The sequence below is a fragment of the Parambassis ranga genome, chromosome 1 (assembly GCF_900634625.1).
Source record: "Parambassis ranga chromosome 1, fParRan2.1, whole genome shotgun sequence".
Taxonomy (NCBI): domain Eukaryota; kingdom Metazoa; phylum Chordata; class Actinopteri; family Ambassidae; genus Parambassis; species Parambassis ranga.
The window spans coordinates 19,276,760-19,298,721 of NC_041022.1; the positions used below are offsets into that span (position 1 = coordinate 19,276,760).

Sequence of the window (21,962 nt, forward strand, 5' to 3'; positions counted from 1 at the left end):
TGGCCCAGTGATCTCTCCAGCTGCACTGTGGCTGCAACCTCAAACACAGGTGATTCACAGGAAACATACAATAACTAGCTATGTATTTATTTTTTTATTGCATTATATCTTTTCTACCACTGTGCCTTCCCTTTAGTTTCGACCACACCGTGCTTAAAATTCACAAAAGCTTCCGTCTCAAACCTTTCTGCAGAACAGAAACTACAAAATATGATAGAAAGTTAAAGGATATGTTCATATTGTTTCAAGTCTGTCATCATAGTACACACCTGGCTACTGAAACAGGTTTTGCATGCTGTCATTTTCCCTCTCAAGAACAATGCATGTGATGGAAAAAAAACATCACTGTAAACATGTATTCCAAAGTAGTTTCAAGCTAATATGAAGCTTCAGCAGTTTGTGGAAACTAATTACAGCATTTCTAGAATGAAATCCCTTTTTATTCCTTCTCGTTTCTCTGCTGAGCTGCAGGAGACAGTAACAATCAGAGGCCGAAGAAACTCTGAAATCAGCCTGACTCACACTCCTGAAATGGATCTTTTAATGGGCAAATTTAAAGAAAGGATATGCAAAGAAAACTGATTGTCGCATTTCCAAACAAACCCATTCTCTGATAAAAGCTGGTTCTTCTTGGTGAAAACTTTACTGATCTACCGAAATGCTGCACATGTAGACTATCAGCATATGTGACCTGACAGTGAGGGAGGAGTTAAACCCAAAGAAAAGCAGCAGCAGCATTTGGATGCAATAAAAGTGCAACATTTGAAAATCAACATCTCCCACAAAAAGTTTTGGAAGCACACGTATGAAGGGATCTTTCGGCATAAACAGGAGTGAAGATGACAACAAGACACCCTGTTTCACTCTGGGCACCTGATTACTCTTAAGACAGACAGAAAAACTGCAGACCGTCACCGTCCATTCAGATTTTGTGCACTCCCTATAGAGTAGTGGTTTTCATCCAGTTAAAAGTCATAAAACATCATATCACTTTGTTACAAAAGACTCACATTATGCAGTCTGAAAGGGGGTTGGAGCAGAGTAGGTGTTACGAAAAGGAAAAGGTCAGCAGGTTATTAGAATTGGCAGTGGGGAAAGTCAAGTGGGCAGATAGCGTTAGGCTACTATGATGCCGAATATGTCGTCACTTAACAGTGTGACGCAAAGTTCAGGTATACATTCAAAAGTTTGAACAGAACTGAAATCAATAAAGATCAGACAGGACTCACAGGCTGCGTCTCCTGCCACAGAGACAGAGAGCGTACGATACTGCAATCAGCCTCGATAACAAGCTTTATAATCACTCACTTTCATCTCGACATACGCGTCACCGGCTGAGATAAAAGATGCAGTGAGCTGCTTCAATTATCTTGGATGACTTTGCATTCACCTTTTAGCTCTTAACTTCCCCCATTAGCTCTGTGAGGGAAGTTAGGAGGCAAATTTGACATAGGCTGATGGTATATAGCCCTCCTCTCCGTTGGCTCTGAGGACTCTCATCCATCCGTCCCCTTTATCCGCCTCCATTATACTCAACAGCTCTCCCTCTGTGATGGAAATGGTGCCCTCGCTGTTGCCTGCATGTAAACACACATAAGAGATGTATAAAGGGCTAAAAGGAGAACTATTTATAAATAAAGATGAGTGTGACTCATAAAATGTACCTTCAAATGTGTACAGAGCCGTGCACTGGCCAACAGGAGCTTCTATGTCGTCAAAGTCATCATCAAACTCAGTGTAGATGTTCTGAGACGGGTCAGCGGTTACAGCGCTGGAGATGCACATAAAATAAATCAACTTCCAACCTTCACATTTAAAGACACTGATAGTAAACAGCCAGCTTCGCTTTTTTTGATTAGGTAAGATTAGGCCTTACCTGTTTTGAGAGTTGTTGTTGATAGTGACTGGCGATAGTGATTCTTCTCCTCCTACAGCTTCTGACAGCCATGTCTGTCATAAACCAGCAACAAGGGTTAATCCCTAATGGAAAGTGTGTGCACACCCTCATTCTGACTGTGTATCTTGGTGTGAAAACCTCATATTTGCAGAGCTCCGCCCTCAGACGGCCAATGTTGTTGGTCGTTTCTGTGATCTGAGGCTCCAAGCTGGAGGGATCTCCCATCTGTGGGTTCTGCTCGTACACACCCTTCATCTTCTCCAGAGCATCACTGAGAGAGAGAGAGAGAGCGAGAGAGAGAGAGGAAGAGGTATTGTTTTGGAAACGTGAGCACTGATTAAGGAAGTTTCTGTCTGCTGATAAGCAGACGTGCTCTCAGACGTGCTGTGATACTCTTGTTGATGTTTTCACCTTTGATCCTGCGCCTTATGGAGATCTTTGGTTATCTCGTCAATCTTTCCCTGCAGCCTCTTCTTCCTCTGCTCTGGAGGAAGGTGAGAGAAGTCTTCTGCAGCAGGCAGCTACACAAACACAAATATTGCACAGAGTAAGTCTCCAGAGCCTTGTGTAAACAGCACCCTCATAAATGCTCACCACCAGATGTCACTCCTCCCTGTCCTTGTTTTCCCCACTGCTTCTAAAACAACACCACAAACACACAAGAGAAACAAAACCTCGCTCAAGGTAAAAACCGAGGACTCTCTGCTGTGATCCCATCACTGCTTCATGTGCTTATTCACGTTTGGGATAATTCATTCATTCATTTTATAGAAACATCTATAAATGGACGACATGTGCTTCATTCTTTTAAACTAAATTTTGGATCAATAGTTTTTGAGTCAATCTTTTTATTAAAAAACTTTCAAACACTGATAAAGTTGAAGTGGGGCCTGAATTTGTGCCTACCTGGAGATACTTAAAAGTCAAGAGACTCAATATGAATGCTTCAAACCGACTTATTTCCAGGAGAAGTGCTCACACAGCATGTTCTGTGGATTATTCAGAGTGGAGGGGACAGCTACGCTCCAGGTTTTTTATTTTTTGGGAAGAAGTATTGCTTTTGATTTCAAATGAATCTGATTCAGTTCACAGCAGAGAGACTTAAACGTTATACATCTGTATGCCATCACTGAGAAGGAAAGCTGTGATATGAAGAGTGATTGACACGTTTGTGGACTAAGGAAGAAGGACACCCAGCTCTCACTGCTGTCAGCTCTTTGATTATGCTAAAAGTTTGGAGCAGATAATGTTTGTGATACTTCTGTTTCCAGGTACTGCAAATCAGCACAGTCTGACAGAGCTGAGCAGGTTTGCATGTGCATGTAATAAAAGTAGTTTGATTTGTCTCCTTCTACTTTAGGCCAAAAAAAGGTCATCAATCATCACTTCTCTAAATAAAAATGTGAAGTAACACCCCTGAAAACTGAACTTGTTAATTAGAGAGTAACTACTCAAAGCTTGCACTGCCACAGAGGTTCATGCTCTTTCAACAGACCACACGCTGCTGTGACTACAGGTGTGCTTGATTTTTTGAATGTTTGAATTGTAATATGCAAGGGTTTGGATAAAGGATATGTGCACCATATTAAATACACTTTGAAGACATTTTTTTTCCATTTTCCAGTGTGGAGTTACTTTTTTGCGCTTCCCCTTTAAAACAATCCAGCAACCAGATCCTCTAATCCACCTTTATGTATATGAGTGTTACCATGTTTTTTTCAGCACGTGATATCTAGACAGAGACACATGACATGAGTATGAGGCAGGTGTACAACAAACAGACCACATGGGAAACACTTACACAACAAGCACGTCAAGCACATTAAGCGTTTTTACAAAGGAACAGGAACCGTAGCTCACGAAGGTGAATGCATCCCTCAGACGTTTACAGGAGAGCTCAGACCTAAACACAAGCTGGCTGTGATGGGACAGTCACTCACCAGGCATAGTTTGTGCAATGTCTTTAAGGTGGAAATCCTCCTGGTTTTGACAGATTGATTAAACTCCCGCAGACAGAGAGAGAGGTGGGAGCGCTGCAGCTTAGAGAAGGGGAGAGAAAAGGGGTTGCTGCCGGGCGGGAACGGGGGAGAGGAAGATGGTGGGACGAACTGAAGAGGGGAGAAAAAAGGACAAGGAAGAGGGAGCAAAAGAAGAGAGAAGAGGAGGGAGGAAATGACACTGGTAATGACAAGACAAAAGAAGAAGAGAGGGGAGTGAGTCAAAAAGAGGTGCAGAAGTAACAGTGTGGTTAAGGAGTTAAAGAGAGAGCAAGGGGTGTTTGGGGCATGTCTGTGCAGTAAACTGGAATTAGAATTGGTCCCTGAGGGCAAAAGGGCGGTGGGGTAAGACATGAGTGGAATGTGTGCTGGGGTTTCTGTCTAAGTGTGTGTTTTAAGGCATTGTTATGAGACAGTGTAACTGACAAGAGCAGGAAGTGAGCTGGTCCCGCTCTCCTGGATTTAACAACTGGTGATTTTACAGCTTTTATTTCTTCAGATGCACAAATGATTGTCGAGAACTCTCTGTCTATATTGCTCTTGCCAGCAAAAATACAGGTTCAGCCACTATAACCACTGTTCTAAGATTTGATGATGTTTTTGCTTATGTCAACAAATCCTATTAATTCCACTAAAATACCAAAACCAACAATGAACTGATCCTACAAACAAAGCATGGCATTGTTTAATCCTGTGCTGGAGCAGTGCCTTCCAATGAACCATGCTAAATGTGTATTAATCTGTACACAGGAGGATTTGAGGCACTGGGAAGCTCACACATAATAAACAATCAGCTAGAATTTGAATGTGTGTGTTGCTCTATTTTTTTTAGTGCCTAAAGTCTTAGTCTTAGCCTTAGTCTGCTCACAAAGACATGCAGTGCACTATGATCATACTCAGAACAGTGCAAGAGTAGAGTGTGAAATACTTCTTGAAAACTTGTCGCCCTCAGACTTGGCAAAGTGAAGGGGAGAGACCAGGGGAGAGAGTACTGCTATGCTGCTACTATCAATTTATCAGTTTCAAACTTGCAGGATAACTTTAGCTTGATGAACACACATTGGCCCACATTACTGAAAGTGCATTTTAAGAACAGGACAGAGAGGATATTCAGGCGTCTCATGCATAAGAAGCAGAGAGCAGAGCTGCAGATAGTGCCAAACTCAATGAGAGCTGAATTTAGTGTGCAGGTTCACCTTGTTTTTCTTGCTGAAAGGCCAAAGTTTGCCGCGTGCTTTTGGCGGGTTGAGGCTGGAGTCAGAGGTTGCTGGTTTAATTCCCTGTATGTAGTCTTCAAACTCCACGTCCCCAGGTCGATCAAAACCAGACTTGTTCTGCTCTATGAACAGTATCGAGTCCTGAAAGCAGACACAAACAGACTCGCATCAAAACAACTAAAACAGATTTAAAGAGGAGTGTGGCTCCTAATAGATGGACCCTGGACTAGTGTTAGACTAAAGATGAGGTTGCAAAAAAAAATCTGTGTCTCTGTTGGTTTCCTCCTCATACTTACTACAGAAAGTTACTATATCCTTCAGGATGTGTGTGTTCATTATGTAGCTTTTACGTAGAATAAACAGAACAAGACATGATACCATGATACATTCTTAGCTCTGGAGGTCCTGCTTGTGTGATTTTGTTCTTTCCAGACAGAGACAGGGGACATCACTGAGTGTCCGGCCATTATGCTAAATTACATTATGTCAACCAGCTTCACAGAGAGGACAGGGTGGTGTCACCTCTTCAAACATATGTACTCCTCAAACTAACTACCAGGACATGAACCTGTACCCATCCAAGAGCCATAACAGTCAGACCATGTGCACACCTGTACTCGTCACACTTGCCTGTTTCTCATCAATTTTCCCCCCTGCTGCATAGATTCCCTCCAGACACTTGGAAATGATGGGCAGCACCTTCTTCTCAATGTCTGAAAACTGGCAGTAGCCCTGTGCCAGCCGCCGGATCCTCCGCTCATCCATGTCCTGCAGGTTCTGTTCAGCACACACAACCAACAGCCTCCTTTGATTTCATATTACAGTGTATTTGCATGCATCACTGAGGAGGGACAATAGCAGGGTGTGTCTGGTTTCTATTACAGCATGCCACATCAGCAGGTGCGGGTGTTTACATGTGTCTTTGTCTCACATTGAAGATCTGCAGTATCTCTGAGTAGTAGAAGCCATTCTGTTCTTTGTTGTATTTCTGGAGCTGTGCTGCATAGTCGTTCCTGGACTCCTCTGCTGTGTGCACGCGGGAATGGGCGTGCAGCTTGGCCTTTTAGAATGAAGCGCAGACACAAGGACAGAAAAGAAGAAGATGAGAGGAGGCAGGAAGACGAAGAAATGCAAAGTGCAAGGAATGCAGGAACAGATGCAGGGAGAAGGAGAGGGGGAGAAACACAAGGGGAGTTCAAGGACTTATTCTCTCCACAAAAAAAACTCAGTTCTGGATGCTGTGTGTGTGTGTGTGTTTACTTTCTCGACGTCGAGTTTGGTGGCATTGAGGTCGTTCTCTGTTTTCTCTGCCTGTTGTGTGGCTTTCTCAGCCTCCGCCCACTCTTTGGCAAAGCGCTTCTTTATCTGGAGGCATGAACACAGACAAATAAACTTAAATATTCTCTAATGAGTTCAGCGCTGGTACTGTCACCAATGCCAAAGTCTGGGACTTGAGTCATACACTTAAAATATACTTTATTGCCTTTGGGCAACTATGTCATGGGTTCAGAGTTTCTGCCACACAAACTTATTCCACACAATGTTAAGATCTTTATAAGAACTGATGTAGGTGCCACTGTTCCCCCACAGCAAGACAACTGATTTGTCCAACCACTATAATGAGGGACAACTGTAAGAGGGAAAAAGCCACATGTAGAATTACACTGGCCTTTGGGGTTAGTGTGATTAGTATATGAAGGTAGAATTAAAGTAAAACACACATAAAAGAGATAGATTCATGCTTTATAAGTCATCATTCTACAGAATTAAAAGTTGTGGATTAACTCCACAGCACTTTGTCCTTTATCCTCCATTATTAGCAAATATTTCACAATAAAAGCCTCACTCACACTTTCTAGATGCTTAAAGCTGCTTTCTAGGGTCTGCTGGGCCTTCTTTGCCTCAGAGAGGTGCTGTGGACAGAAAATGTTTGCAATAAATGGACTAGTTTAGGACAATGATGCACACAAATTAGTCTTAATATGTAAAAATAAAAATAGCAATAGAGTACCGGTAAATACCAGAGCTTTGACTAGGGGAGACTGCAACATACAAAGACGCAGGACTAAATTTTAGCCAAATGGTGGTGTCTAGCACACAGGCATGGAATGTCTACATGTGAACTGTTATGTCTTCAAATGATTGGTATAATGTCTGTTTTATGGTATGTGCCTGCCCTAGAACGACGGATGAAATGTAGCTATTGTGCTAATTCTGGCATGTTTACATTGATGCTGATATGTTGATCAATGTGCACTGTCCTAGTTCAATAAATAAAATAATAATAATAATAAAAAATGTACAAACTCACTGTTTTTCGCTCTTGTTTGATGTCCTGAAGGTATTTAGTGAGATCCACACAGATGCCCGTCATCATGTTTTCAGCGATGAGCTCTCGCTGCCCAGCATAATCGTTGAGCTCGTTCAGGATCTCCTGGAATGACGCATGATTGCTGAATCTGTGACAGGGAAGGAAAGACCAACATAATTATGTGCTCTGAGCCTCAAACCTTCATGTTCCAGGACCAACAGCAGCCTCTCTACATATGTACTTGATTTCTGAGGTAGATTTATTATTAGGTTACATCAGAAAACATGTTGTTCCAGGTAACTGGTACATAAATCATTTATTTGTCTGCTATAATATTGATGGGGCGCGCTACAAAATTATGACCCTTTACTTGACAAGAAGCTGGCAGGAGGTTCAGCCTTAACTTCAGCTACAGCTACAGATAAAGTCAGCATGCACCATCAACAAGCAGAGTCATTCTAACTGATAAGAAATGATAGGTTTGCAAAACTTCTCAGTTTAAAAATACCTGAAGATTTCAGAGGCATAATGAACCTGCCAGCATAATCAATTTATCTGCATTATCATACAAGAACAGGAAGCGTGTCTGCCCGACTTACAGCAGCAGAAATGAGAATGTCTGAAAGCAAGTCAATGAAATGAGATGGGAAACTACACGTTATTGTGTCGCTTACTTGCAGTCTTGCTCATCTTTGCTTCCACGTTTGGTGTATTTCTTTGTTAGATTCCTGTTAGACAGTGTACAAAAACAGTGTTACTATCACACGTGCAGTAGATGAATAAACTGATAAAACAACAATCCACACACACCTGAGCTGCTTGGCGTAGTTTTGTTCTATCTCTGTGCGCTCCTTCACGAACTTTATGTAACGCTCCACCAGGTCAAGGCCAGACTGTGTGTGCTTGTCGATGACATCATACTGGTCCTACAGGAAGACAGAGTCACACCTGTTTATGTGTGATGTTTACACACACACACAGCTGGGATAGATATGTGTAGCACACAGCTGACACAGTGCGGTCTCAAGGTTATTTTTTCATTGTAACAGCAGCACTTTGAAAATGAAAGTAAGCTGTATTATTGTCAAGGGTGACTAGACTACATCAGTGTAGCAGAATTATGACTAAATCAATCACATGACAAAGTTAACAATGTAAGGACATTACACAAACAACCAATCAATCAATATCATAATCAGCAGATTAAATGTCTCCTGCCACCTTGTTTTAGACACATGCCGCTTGCAAAGTAATTAAATTTCAAATCTCTAACTCCACCATGTCTGATATTCAATTTTCTTATTGGGTCAACTTGGCCAAGAAAATATGAGGAAATACTACTGATGTCTACAGTTTCAATAAGTGCCTGACACACTGGCCTGTCACAATCTGGCCATGAGGCACTTTTACCCAACACACACTTTACTAGGAATACTAAGAAGCTTCTCCACTTTATTTTATGGCTAGCATGGTGATGTCTCCCACCCCAAACAAAACAAATGGCATATATTTAAAGCCCAAATATACTTATCATTTTCATATTCTTGTTAGCAAATTGTCACAAATGCCATCACACAGCCCAAAAATCCCCTCTTACATGTCCCATCCCTCCAAGCCTACCACTATATTCAGTTAATAAAACAAAGCTGGAACTTGATTGTGTTGCTGATTAATTTTCTGTTGATTGACTGATGGTTTGCACTTAAATTAAAAGGCAACACATTTAATCAGACAGTCTCTTCAGCTACTAATTTAAAAAAAAGAATCTACACACGACACAAACACACATGTACAAAGGTAGCAGAGCATTAAGGTGAACACCGGCGATACTCTTCTTTCAACATTCCTGTTTCTCTTTACACACACAAACCTGTTGGACAGGTAACATTTGTCATCTCTGTCCCCATAGCGTACTAATGACATAAAGTAAAGAAGACAAATGTGCCCTCATCAATGTAACCACCAAACTCAATACACAAACAGTCATTTGAATGGACACCAGAGAATGTGGTCGTATCAAGCCTCAGGGTGGTTCCCACATTGTGTCTCTTGTGAAATACAAAGGAGGACTCCACCTTTTGGCTGTGTGTGTGTGTGTTCTGGCTGCAGGGTCTTCTGCAGAGACACCAATACAGGGTCCTCAGAGGAGGAGGAAGCTAAATGGAGATCATGTGGTAACACAGTTAGAGATGTCCTGAATACAAGGGGGGAGGAAAGAACAGGATAGAGGGCACGACGAAGTGAGGTACTCTGTGAAAAAAAGCTCCTGTCTGAGAAACAATCAGTGAATGCTGGTGCTGAGTTTAAAGAGCATATGAAGATAAATTCCTGTAATTATTCCTCACTTCTGCTGCTATGCCCAATTACTTTCATGTGATACATTTACATGTTTGTGAGTGAAGAGGAAATGGTTGTGAGAGAGAGTTCAGGAATGAGATAATCATTAGCTCAGTGTGAACCTCCGCCCTGTGACTGACGGTCCCAGGGGCCTCTCCAATCCCTGGAACCAGTCAGACTAGTCCCACCCCTCACTGTGACGCGTTTCCTGATCCCAGCTGATCTGAGGTCAGATTCCAGCCTTCATAACAAGACTGACTGCACCAACAACTTGTAAACACTTTCATAGATCTTACCATTTAAACTGCAATGAATAAGGGTGTGACCCCGTTTAAGTGACAGGTGGGTGTCATCACTGACTGTCTGCTGGAACAACCACACTGAGCTTCAACACTGTTCTTATCCTCACAGAGGGATATTTATTTACAGCCCAGTGGTGTGCAACCAACCCAAGATGGCAGCAGATAAAATGGCAAACCCAAGGTTTCAAAATGGCGATGTAACAGACGGGTGTCCGTACCTTTGTCCGTGTTTTGAGTCTTTACCTACATTTTTGTACGAAAGCCACTCATCACTCTACTGATAGACTCCTAAACACTGAGATCACATTAAATAACCAACCTCAAAACATGCTTTCAAGGAAATATTCATACTGTGTGAGTTACCTCCTCAGACATTACTGGATTTCTAGTAGAGCAGCTTGAATGGGTAGAATTCAAGAAAAAACTAGTAAAACTCCAGTAATGTCTCAACTGATAAAATATGAACAATGTGTCTATCTATGTCGCTACCCTCACTTTTGGTCATGAAAGATCTGGGTGAAGACATCTGGAAGGTCCTCAGTGTAGAGATGCTGCTCCACATAGAGTGGAACCAGGTAAGGTGGTCTGGGAACAGCGAGGCTGACCCAGAGTCCACATACCTCCCCGCTGATTCTACAAAGCACCTCCTTATTCTGTCTGTACACACACTTTTCTTTTTTGAGTCAAGCGGAGATAGAGCGGTTTGTTTTTTTCACATTAAGTGTGATAAAGTCCTCGACTGGGGCTGGGCGTGTTCAGGGTTTTGACAGCTCCTGGACTACGTCATATTTACAGCTGCTAGCAGTTTTAACTGACCTGTTGCTGGTCAGTCATTACATAGTTATGCTGTGCAGCCAAACATCGTTCAAACCAACAGAACTTAATTTTACACTCTTACAAAATGTACAAAGACATTAAATATGTCAGGCTGGACTCAGGGGGAATGTGGCTGAAGTCATAGTAAATCTGTACATCATCCTCAGTGAGGAGGAGTCAGAGCGAGACGATGCTTCCAACCTTAAAGGTGTAATGCAGCAAATGTGTATAAGTGTATTACTCCATCCCATCTCTGTCCATCTTCACTTATGACCCACCTGAAGGGTGCAGCAGCGTGCTTATCTGATAGACTTTGCCCTTCGACCATTGTTTCTCCTTGTTTTACTGTTTCTAAACCGTAGCCTATGGACATTAGTTTCAGGCCTTTAACATGCAGGCTGCAGGGTGGGACCCTTCTAATGAAAGGACCAGGTCTCAGTGCAAAGAGCTGCAGGTCTGTGATGTTACAGACACATGTTAGAAACATCACAGGACGAAATGTGAACTTAAAACTGCTCTCACACAAAATCCAGCCATCCAAATCAGAAGGTTTGGACGGATTTGTTCAGTGCAATCACAGGTTTATTTCTTTTATTTACTTTTTATTCTCACAACAACAGCTCCCTTCTTCTTTTACATTGAGGCAAAGTCCTTCACCTTCTGAACGAAGGGTCTTTATTGTCATTATGCACCGAGTACAATGAAAATCTGCAAACAGAACGGCCCCAGATGGAATTAAACCCTAAGAGCCTGTTGTGAGGCAACAGTGCTTAACCACCGCACCACCAGCAACAGAGTCCTTTCAGAAAGAAATGATGTGCATGGTGATGGATGTTTGCTGTTACAGAACTGACTAACTCTCCTTTCATGGTCGGTCATGTTGTCATACAAGGTGACAGCCATGTTGGTGTGAGCTGCACTGAGGCATGGTGCTGCACGGAGGAGGAGATCCTGCTTCAGGTCACTCTGGTCACATAAAAGTCAAGTCAGGACTCCTCATAATGATTCATTTAATTTGTATTTGTTTTTTTATTAATTGGTTATTCAGTTACTGTAGCAACCAGTAGCCATCACACCTCCCCAGAACCTATAACATCTTCAATTTGTTGGTCTGAGTTCTCAAGATGTTCAGCTAACTGTTAATAAGCACAAGCAGCATGTTGGGGCAAACAAAGCTGAAACTATTTAACGAAGAATAAAAAAAGAATGTCTGACACTTCCTGGCATGACACTAATCAGACTGTGTTTGTAGACTGTGACTGGAAACTACTGAAAGTGTGTACTGCATTACAGGAATAGGTGTTAATAAACTCCCATTAAACTGGTTAATCAACTCAAGTGTAGTGCAGATGCCAAACACACAACAAACCACAGCAGTTGGTTGATTCTGAATGTTTAACTCTTTATAAACACACGCAGCACTGACACACACACACACACACAGCCTCACCCAGACTCTGTTTAACTGTGGAGTCAGAGGCCAGAATCTGAGCACAAATCACAGAAATACATCCGTTTCATTAGAAACAACAAGCACCAGGACATTTTGACTGTCATGAAATGGTTAATGTAGCTGATCAACATAATATTAAACAACTTCTGAACACTTCCTGTCTGTGGCTCAAACAGACCCAGCGATGTGACATCACCTCTTCTTTTCTCACACTTTCTCTCACTTAAACACAGAACTCAGATTTTAAACTCAGATTAAAGACCTCCTCACAGACCTGGTGTGTGAGCTGTGATTCACAGCTGACCAGATGCAGTCACATCGGGACTTTCACATTCTGACACTTCCTGAGAGGAGCAGCCACAGAGCGAGCTCAGGTTTGGGCATGCATGAGGAGCAGAACAGGAAGGAGAGAGGCTGGTGGAGCACACACCTTGAGCACACAGTGTGTAGATAAGAGCGCACAGCCGAAAAGCGCTCCTCTTTCCCCTCTGCTTATGATAAGGTATGCAGCAGCAGCAGGGGTTGCGAAACCCTCAGGCTGCAGGCTTCATACACTCCTGCTGCTGCTGTCTGACCTAACACAGGCCTGCCTCAACACACCGTGTCCACGAAAACAACAGCACAGCACAGCAGCCTGATCTGAGGGGATGTTGAAGTCTGCGGATACTTATCCCACAGGGCTCCGCTTCCCCTGGGTCAGCTGTCAACTTACCCACAGATCCGTTCCCCAGTCCATGTCTGCGAAAGTTCAGATGGAGCAAGAGGAGGAATCCCTTAAACTACAGCGACCGCAGCAGCGACCAGGTGGAGGCAAACATGAAACAAGAGACAAACTCCACTCGCAACAAAGATTCAACTAAACTCCGAGGCTCGAAAGTGGAGATGGCGGAGGAAATGTTTGGAGGAAGTCTACGCCTTCTCCTTGGCACGGACACGGCTGTCCTGTTTCTTCCAGCAGAGAGCAGAAAAAAACGTGCAGGCGCTTTTTCCTGAAACAAGTTTGAGTCCTGAGAGAGAGAGAGAGAGAGAGAGAGAGAGAGAGAGAGAGAGAGAGAGAGAGTCCTTTATCTTAAAGGAGCAGCTGACGTTATTGTCATCCTAACTGAGAGTCTGCGCACTAAACCGGATCCTTTTGAATAAACACTCACATTTGTTGGACAGTTTAACACGATGATCACTTACCAGGAATCATTCCAGCTAAAAACAGTGGAGGATGTGTTGAAGTGAAGCAGGATTTATTGTTGATTGTTCTTAGATGACTGAAGCATGAAGCATTTATGAGTGCAGCCACTTATGTTGTTGTTCAACATAAGTTTAAAATGATAAAAACAAACAAAAAGTGCTCCTCTCTCTCACATGTTTAGGTGACAGAGAAAAATGCACAATAAGTAAAGTCTTGGCTCCTTCAGCTGTTCTAATATTATATGTTGATTTTTTTAATTATACATGAAACTAGTATATGACACACAAAGTATAAAAAAATAGAATTACAGCTGCCATACAGGGCCATCCCTGTAGGCTATTTACAACTAATTACTCTGTTCTTTTATTGAACTTTGAATGCAGCAGCTTCATATATGTTTATGTTATAATATGTGTGACACTTTACATTGAGAGTAAAAGTAGATTTTTGACTATGTGCTGATGCAGGTGAGTGTTCCAGCAGCTGTGTCTGGCAAATGCATCATATTTAATAAACTGAGCAAAGAGTGACCTGCAAAGTAAAGAAAAGCTTACATTCACCTTGCGTGTTCTGCTGCACAATCTATAAACTAATTACTGGATGTGACAAAATACATATTGGTAGCGGCAGTTACATGCCACTGATTTGTTGAGTGTTGTCTTTAAAAAACAAAACACATGCTTTATGTCTTCCTGTTTATCCGGCACCACAATACTCTGCATGCGTGAAATGACGTCAGCCGGCTGAGACCACACCTCTTGGCACATAAAGACTGACACAGACTATTGTGTGGGTGCTGGGTGTGTGTGTGTTCTAACACTATCAGATCATCCAGGATGACCAGAGGGATCCAGCCTATAATGAGGCTCTGCAGCACAAGAGTGACACCGTGTGTCTAGAGAACATGAAGCCTCATCCTCAGGTCAGCCTGCTAAGGCTAAATTTAGATGGTGATAAGTAAACCACAGTAAAAAAAAACCCTGCTAAACCTTGACATTAGGAAGTGATGTGTCTGTGCTGAGCATAATTGGAAACAATTAGCCAAAAAATAAGTTTGGTTTATTTATTTATTTAAAAGTAAAAAAAAGGACAGCAATTACTTTTCTTAGTTAATACATTGTTAAAGGACAACACAGGCTCTAGAGATGATGTTCTCCCCCCCATAATCTACAGCTGGTCATGCCCATGTGTGCACACGCACCTGGCCACTGATCTGATCTTCATGGCAATAGACTTGAGGGAGTAGTTCCAGCCCTTCCAAGCATGCCAAAGTGACTGGGCATTTTCAAATCCGATGGCGCCGTGAGGTGCGTACATACCAGTGGGGTTAGTCATGTGACAGGCTTTGTACCAGAATCCGCCCAGGAAATGCTGAGCGCAGTTTTTGTCCCACTCATCATGGTCTTTGTCGTAAGTGGTGAACTTCATGGAGTTGTGATTTGACAAACTATCGCCTGGAAGACAGAGACAGAGATTAAGAAATGAAGGCTCTTCACTCTGTCCACCAATTAGGTTTTTATTGGCTCTCCAGCAGTGTACAGGAAATAAAGCGTTATTTAGATTATGCGAACTGCTAGTATTATTTCCACACTTAGAGGGGAAACAGAGGTGGAGCACTGAACCTGTCACTTATTAAGAATGCATGATATTATACCTCCTGACTGCTGCTCTGATAAATCTTCTCACAGTCTCTCACCTGTCTTCACAGATTTAGGATTAAAACAGAGCAACAAAAACAACCCATAATGTGCACTATTATTATACAGCAAGACCCTAAGGGCAAAAAACATTAAAGATCTGTTTTAATATTCCTCTGTCTCCATGCGGAGTATGACAAATTTATGACATGGCCTTTTTTCAACTCAACGTAGTTATTAATATTCTCCCAAAGGAAATTTGATCTGCAGCAGACATCAAGCATCGGGGCACATCGTGATACAGATTGACAAAAAGGAAGTACACCAACAGACTTCCACAACACATAAGAACATATACATATGACACCCTGGAGCTGCCTTTGCTGTACACTGTACATCTCCTTTCTTGTCAGCTTAACCTGTTTTTACTGGACATTAAATGATTATCAAGCCGCAATGCAAAAAGCAAAAGTTGGTAAAACAAGGTCATTAACATTTTAGTGACCTTCACACCTGAAAAGTCTTCATCTTTCCAAATGAAAAGTGTTGGTTTTAAAACATGGTTTACAGATCTAAGTCAGTTCTCACGTCTTTGGTTTGGACACTTTTTTCATCAGGTAGAAATCTTTGCGCTGAGCCGTTTTGTCCCTACCTTCTGATAAAGTAGCCTTATTCTCCTGAGGCAACTGTTTTGTTGTTATCAGTTATCACAGGAAGAATTGTCATCTGCACAGTGTAGGCCTCACTCCACACCTGAACTTCAGTGAAGACCCACACGGTGACCCTCACCTGCTGCTCCGCCAGTGAAGCTCCCCAGGTTAAGCTGATAGCCAGTGTTCTCAGATTCAATTGAGAAGGAGGCGTACTGAGCGGAGGCCCGTCCTCCCTCCCAGTCCTCCATGTCAACCCGCAGCTCATTCTTCTTCCTTGCAGACAGCAGGAAGATGTTTTCCAGGCCTGGAAAAAAGACACACACACGCACACGCACACACACACACACACACACACACACACACACACACACACACACACACACACACACACACACACACACACACACACACACACACACACACACACACACACACACGCACGCACACACGTTTCACTTTTCATCCTGCACCAAGGCCACAGGTCATATGAAGAGCAGTGCAGGCTCAATGTTTTGAAAGTTGTGTTTCATGTGGAACTCACCCAGCCAATATTCTCCAGCTACATTCCCAAAGCCGGTTTTATAATGTGCCCATGGCCTGAAGAAGCTTTCAGTCCCATCAAGCCTCCTCTGAAACACCTGAGAGGCACAGTGAGGTTTTAACATACATTCATTCAGTTGTTCTTTTAAAGACTTTTTAAGGTACTTTTAATTTTTGATCTTTTATCTAGCAGCATTCTAGGAGTGCTTCCAAATTTATTCTGTAGTACAAACAACCAAACACACACACACACACACACACACACACACACAATTTCACAATTTCACATTTCACATCATGATAATAAAAATGTTGCACTCACAGTCCACCCCCCTCCATCTGTATCCATGTCACAGTACACACGCAGGGGTGCAGTGGGACCTCCTGGGTAGATGGTGTACACCCCACTGGAGCTTTTGTTGTCATGGCGATAGATGTCATCACAGTCGATAGGCAGGTAAAACTGGGAGTTGGAGTGTACTGAAGTTGCAAGAACCAGCAGAGCTACGAGAAATGTCTCCTGGATGAGAAGACAGCAATTATTGCATCCGCATCTTTCTTTCCTTGTTTCTCTGTGTTTGTGTTTCTGCTGTCACTCTACGCTGTATCTCAAACCTGAAAATTAAATATGTGCATACAGAAACAAATTTGCATTTTTTCCCCTTGTTGGTGATATCACTCTGAATAATTGGGGAAATGTTTGACTGTGTTCTGAGCGAGCTGGTTGTTTATGTGCCTTGAATGCCACTTTGCATACTCATCACCTGTAGTCCATTTCCTTTCATTGCTAATATGAGGCCTAAAGTAAAAAGTTTAAACTACTATCATCATGTACACAGTTATAACTGCAGGCTGAACACTTTCTAACTGCATAAAAGCACCGGGTAGTTAATTTATGACAGTGTCAAGGCTCACCAAACAATAAACTCGAATAAATAAACTAAACGATACAATAAATACACTCATCTACATGTATACAAACAGTGTTGTACTCTGTGTACAAGTCTAAAGTCTGTAAACACATGTGCTCACTGCCTGTTAATGTGTGACTAACAACAACTATAAAGTCAATGGAATAACACTATAAATTGCATATTTCAGTTATCATTTGGGATAAATTACTTTATTGATTATTTAAAGCTACAAGAGTAAAATAAAATGTCTTTAACTTTAGACTTTTGGAGACTAGAGGCTATTATTATTATTATTATTATTATTATTATTATTATTATTATTATTATTATTATTATTATTATTATTATTATTATTATTATTATTATGCTTTAAATTCTTACCTGCATCATCATCATCATCATGGAGAGATCTGGGGTTAATGTGTGCAATGAGCATGCTGGCAGGTTTAAATAGGCCACATTGGGTGTGTCTGTGGGAGCATGTGACATGGACCACAGTGACACAGTGGATGTATTCATGAGTCCTCATGACCTCACAATCTAAGGTCTAGTTATTCATTAAATCAAAGGACTCACTTCAGTACATTACATAGCCTGTAGAAATGGAGCTGATTTAATTTTGTTGTTGCATTGGACCTGAACATCAACCTGTTCAGTCATATATGTATGAAGCCATGTGGCTTTTAAATCAATCACAATTACAAGCAGCAGAACTAAACAATTGTGCAATAACGGAGAAACTCCCAGCATCAAACTCTGTCCTCTGTGGAAAACCCAGTGATGACGCAGTGTCCTTGCAAATAGTGCCACTGAAGTATGTGGAAACACAGGAATACCAGATGACACATGTTTTATTTACACCCCATGGCAGATAACACTTCCTGGTTGCAGCAGAGTTTAGTCATTTTAACCTGTTCAGGCTCTGACTGAACTCAACAGAATCTCTCTGACTATTTTCTAACTTTGTAAGTGTGTCACTGCTTTCACTGGCATTACATCTGATCTGAATGGCTCATATCAAAGAACAGAAATATTTCCTCATTCATGTAACTGTCATTCAAACCAAGGTATGCAGCATTAAAAACCCAGCATAGATACAGTTAACTGGATCTGTTTCATGTGCTTCTGTTCATATAGTATTACACTGGGGTTCCTGTTCCTGCATTTCCACCTCTGTGGCCATGCTTGCTGCGATGACACCTCATTGTGTGTTGGGTGTGACTCACTATCTCATGTATCTCTTCCTGTTCACAAGATAAAGTTGGAACTGTAGCAGTAATGTGCATCAGCATCATAGCAAGACTGTGATCAATTTGATTATGAAAGTCAAAGATACAATGGCAACATTTTCACTTAACTTGGACAAAATGCTAGAAGAAGAAGTGCCCCATGTTTTTGAAACAGTATGAGGCCTCCTGGATGATCTCCCAACATGTTCCTGGAAGGTCAATCAGCAGGAGAGATCAGCTAGCACAAGGCTTGAGTATCAAACATGTGCAAATGTTATGTTATGGTCGCATCTGCTGCTTGGGACATTTTTGCCTGTATCTGATCAGTGGTAATTGTGGCAAGTTACTCATAAATTGACAGGAAGTTGAAATGCTTCTAAATTGTGTGTGTGTGTGTGTGTGCGGTGAATACGTACATTTAACACCATTATAACCACACGCTTCAGCTTGGTGTGAAAACCTTGCAGGAAGTGATTATTTACACTCTGGCAGTGACGGGCACAGAGTGTAGATATCTTCATCTTCTCTAAGATTAAAACTTTCTAAACAAAACCTTTAGCTTTACTGATATTCTTACAGGAAAATGAGTGATCGAGTGACCAACCTGGCGTCATCCTTCAATTGGTCCGCACCTGCAGACCACTTTGAAGCCAATGCTTCGGCTCACTGTGATCAGGCGGACTCGTCAGTCTACCCTTTCCTCTTGGCTGTCTACACTGTGGTGTTTCTGGTGAGTTTAAAACAATCACATCATTTGCTTTGTATGAGTGTCGATGGAGATGTTTTGAATTTCTTGTAGAAATGATACAAGACAAAGTTTCAGAATTGAAGTGAAGTGAAACGAGGCTGGTTTCCATATCTAAGCTGACTGCAGACTCACTAGCTGACCATGATTGCAGCAGTGCATTTTAGTTTCAACATAACACATATAGTAGAAAAACAAATATGGAAGACTTTTATGTTGAAATGATTAAAATACCAAGTGTGATAAAACAATAAGCGAATTCCAAATTCAGTTCCATTTTAATGGAAATGCTACCAAGCTAAATCAAGACACACTGTATCTTGATATAAAATCCATTTGAAGCACAAAACAGGATACTAATCCAGGGTCTAGTCTGCCCTCAGACTCACTGATAGCTCAAATTCAAAGCTTACTTTGTTCTCTCTCTCTTCTCTCCAGGTTGGATTGATTCTCAATGGCTTCATTATGAGGTTTTACTTCTGCGAGGCCCACCAGAGGGCACCCAGCTGCATCATGGTCTACCTGAAGAACCTGGCAGCTGCTGACTTCCTTCTGTGCCTCAGCCTCCCTCTGCGGATCTCCCACTATGCAAGCAGGTCTGTCACTGTCCATCTGTTGTACTGCAACCTCGGAGCCTCCATCCTCTACATCAACATATACGCCAGCATCATGTTCATGGGCTACATTGCCGCTAACAGGTAGGCCGGGACTGATGGTACAGTACAGTTATCATGCTTTGAGCAGAGCAGCAGGCAGATCCTGACCTTAAACGTCTCCTCTTTCCAGGTACCTAAAGATTGTCCATCCTCTGGGAACTCACATCCTGCAGACCGTCCAGGCTGCCCACATCCTCTCCACGGTAACCTGGGTGTGCCTCCTAACTCTCCTGAGCACATACGTCATCCTGTCATTCTATACCCAGAAACCTATCACCAACACAGTGATCTGTGAATCCTTGCAGAGTGAACAGCTCAGCATCCTCTACAAAATCTTACACACGTTCTCTGTGGTCACCTTCCTAGTTGTCCTCATCTCCCTGATCTTCTTCTACTATAGCACCTCCCGCACACTGCGGCTGGTGCAGCAGCGGCAGCCAGCGTCCTCCAGTTCTGCGAAACTTGTGAAATCACACCGGAACATGTTAGTGCTGGTGTGTGTCTTCTGCTTTTGCTTTGTCCCATACCACACAGTTCGTCTTCCTGGTGCCTTCCTGCAGAAGAACTGTTCATGGAGCAAAGTTTTCTATTACCTGATAGAGCTGACCACATTCATGTCAGTCCTCAATGTCTGCCTAGACCCGCTCATCTACTTTATCTTCTGCAAAGCGCTCAGGATCAAGATTAACCCACGATGGATCTCTGCAAGCTCATCCTAACTAGAATGATGTTTGATTATATTTTATATAATTGAAAACATACAATAATAAAGGCAATGTTTGTAGTCTCACAGTAATAGGAATACCTATTACTGTGAGACTTACTACACGATATGAGTATGTGGTGAGGGCAGGCAACTGATTCTATGAAATAAAGCTGTTTAACATATAACACCATGTCATGTGGTTTTACATTCTGATGGTGATTTTAACACACCCGGTTACCAGGAAGTGAAAATGTGGGTATATTGTGCACAGGACACCTGTCACACTGACAGGAAGGCAGGCAGTGTGCAGAGACATCAAACCAATTCAATGTGTTTAGTGATGTTGCCAGCAACACTACCATCAAACAATGAAATTAATTGTAAAACAAAACATGACCCTAAGATGGCTCAACAGTGGCCCTAATCCTATTCCTGTATTATGAACCAAACAACAAACCATGGATGGTCCAACTACATTACAAAATAAACACTCAACAAGTGTCTGAAATTAACAAGAGGGTACACCCGACAAGGCATCTTACATGAAACCATCCTGGTAGACACCACAGTAATATAATATTATATTATATATTACATTATACACATATTATGTGTCCTATAATGAAGTGTGGCAGGCATTGAGGAGTTTGCCAATAACACCGAGTGTACACTATGGTGGTTTTGGTTAAGTTCATACATTTCTGTGCATGTAAGTGCCTCATTGTGGTTTCACAATCCCTGTGGCCTGTTGACTCTCATGGAAGGAGTGAACATGACCCACTCTGATCATCTATAAACTCTTCTTCTCTGATTGGACAGTGCTACGCTGATATAGTCATGGGCCATTGATGCATTTCAGGTTCAGAACGCACACACATTGTGCAGCAAGAGGCTATAATAACTGTTAATAGTACCTACTGTCACAAATCATACAGTCAAACTAAATAAAAGATGCAACCTAAATATATGTCATTATTATTATTAATAATTATTATTATCAGGAGATCTGAGAAGTCATTAGATGGTCTGAACACATTCAAGCTAATATAATACAATGAAACTTTGACGTGCTTTGATGCTAGATTACCTAATCTAAGGCTAGTAAAGTGATGAATATTATTCTATTATGCTGCATCATTTGATGTCCTGCGTGTAGTTCAGCTGTGTGCTCTCTTTTTTCCCCCTCTCTGAGTTCCCTACCAGAGGAGAGTCTGTAGTGGCTTGACATTAACAGTGCAGTTATTGATGGCTCATCTTGAACACAGAGAGCAAATAAAACCCAAGGCCTTCAGAATGATGAACCAGGAAAAGGTCAATGAAAGAGTTTATTCTTTCCTCCATTTTCATGGATCTCTCTGTCTGTCTATTC

The 21,962-nt window shown here is 42.0% G+C and overlaps 3 protein-coding genes across 4 annotated transcripts; 1 reads left to right on the forward strand and 2 right to left on the reverse strand.

The window, feature by feature from the left end:
• Positions 1-75: 75 nt before the first annotated feature.
• Positions 76-13,066, reverse strand: trip10b (thyroid hormone receptor interactor 10b). 2 transcript variants are annotated; one of them, XM_028399965.1, is made up of 15 exons: positions 13,043-13,066; positions 8,233-8,348; positions 8,097-8,150; positions 7,423-7,570; positions 6,962-7,024; positions 6,372-6,476; positions 6,043-6,171; positions 5,742-5,888; positions 5,091-5,252; positions 3,606-3,629; positions 2,309-2,418; positions 2,036-2,168; positions 1,877-1,950; positions 1,665-1,771; positions 76-1,577 (listed from the first exon to the last, which is right to left on the reverse strand). In XM_028399965.1, the coding sequence occupies exons 1-15, from the start codon at positions 13,064-13,066 to the stop codon at positions 1,432-1,434; spliced, it is 1,542 nt and encodes a 513-aa protein (XP_028255766.1). In that variant the 3' UTR covers positions 76-1,431. The 2 variants fall into 2 exon arrangements, with proteins under 2 accessions (XP_028255766.1, XP_028255774.1); XM_028399973.1 differs by lacking the exon at positions 3,606-3,629 and having other exon boundaries at positions 1,432-1,577.
• Positions 13,067-14,562: 1,496 nt separating this feature from the next.
• Positions 14,563-17,776, reverse strand: LOC114432155 (microfibril-associated glycoprotein 4-like). Its single transcript, XM_028399986.1, has 5 exons — positions 17,639-17,776; positions 16,666-16,863; positions 16,345-16,441; positions 15,940-16,107; positions 14,563-14,967 (listed from the first exon to the last, which is right to left on the reverse strand). Exons 1-5 carry the CDS (start codon positions 17,774-17,776, stop codon positions 14,681-14,683), a joined length of 888 nt encoding a protein of 295 aa, XP_028255787.1. The 3' UTR covers positions 14,563-14,680.
• A 397-nt stretch (positions 17,777-18,173) lies between these two features.
• LOC114452760 (P2Y purinoceptor 14-like) lies at positions 18,174-20,606 on the forward strand. The gene is made up of 4 exons (XM_028432255.1): positions 18,174-18,222; positions 19,066-19,216; positions 19,670-19,929; positions 20,018-20,606. Exons 2-4 carry the CDS (start codon positions 19,070-19,072, stop codon positions 20,604-20,606), a joined length of 996 nt encoding a protein of 331 aa, XP_028288056.1. The 5' UTR covers positions 18,174-18,222; positions 19,066-19,069.
• The last annotated feature ends 1,356 nt before the right edge of the window (positions 20,607-21,962 follow it).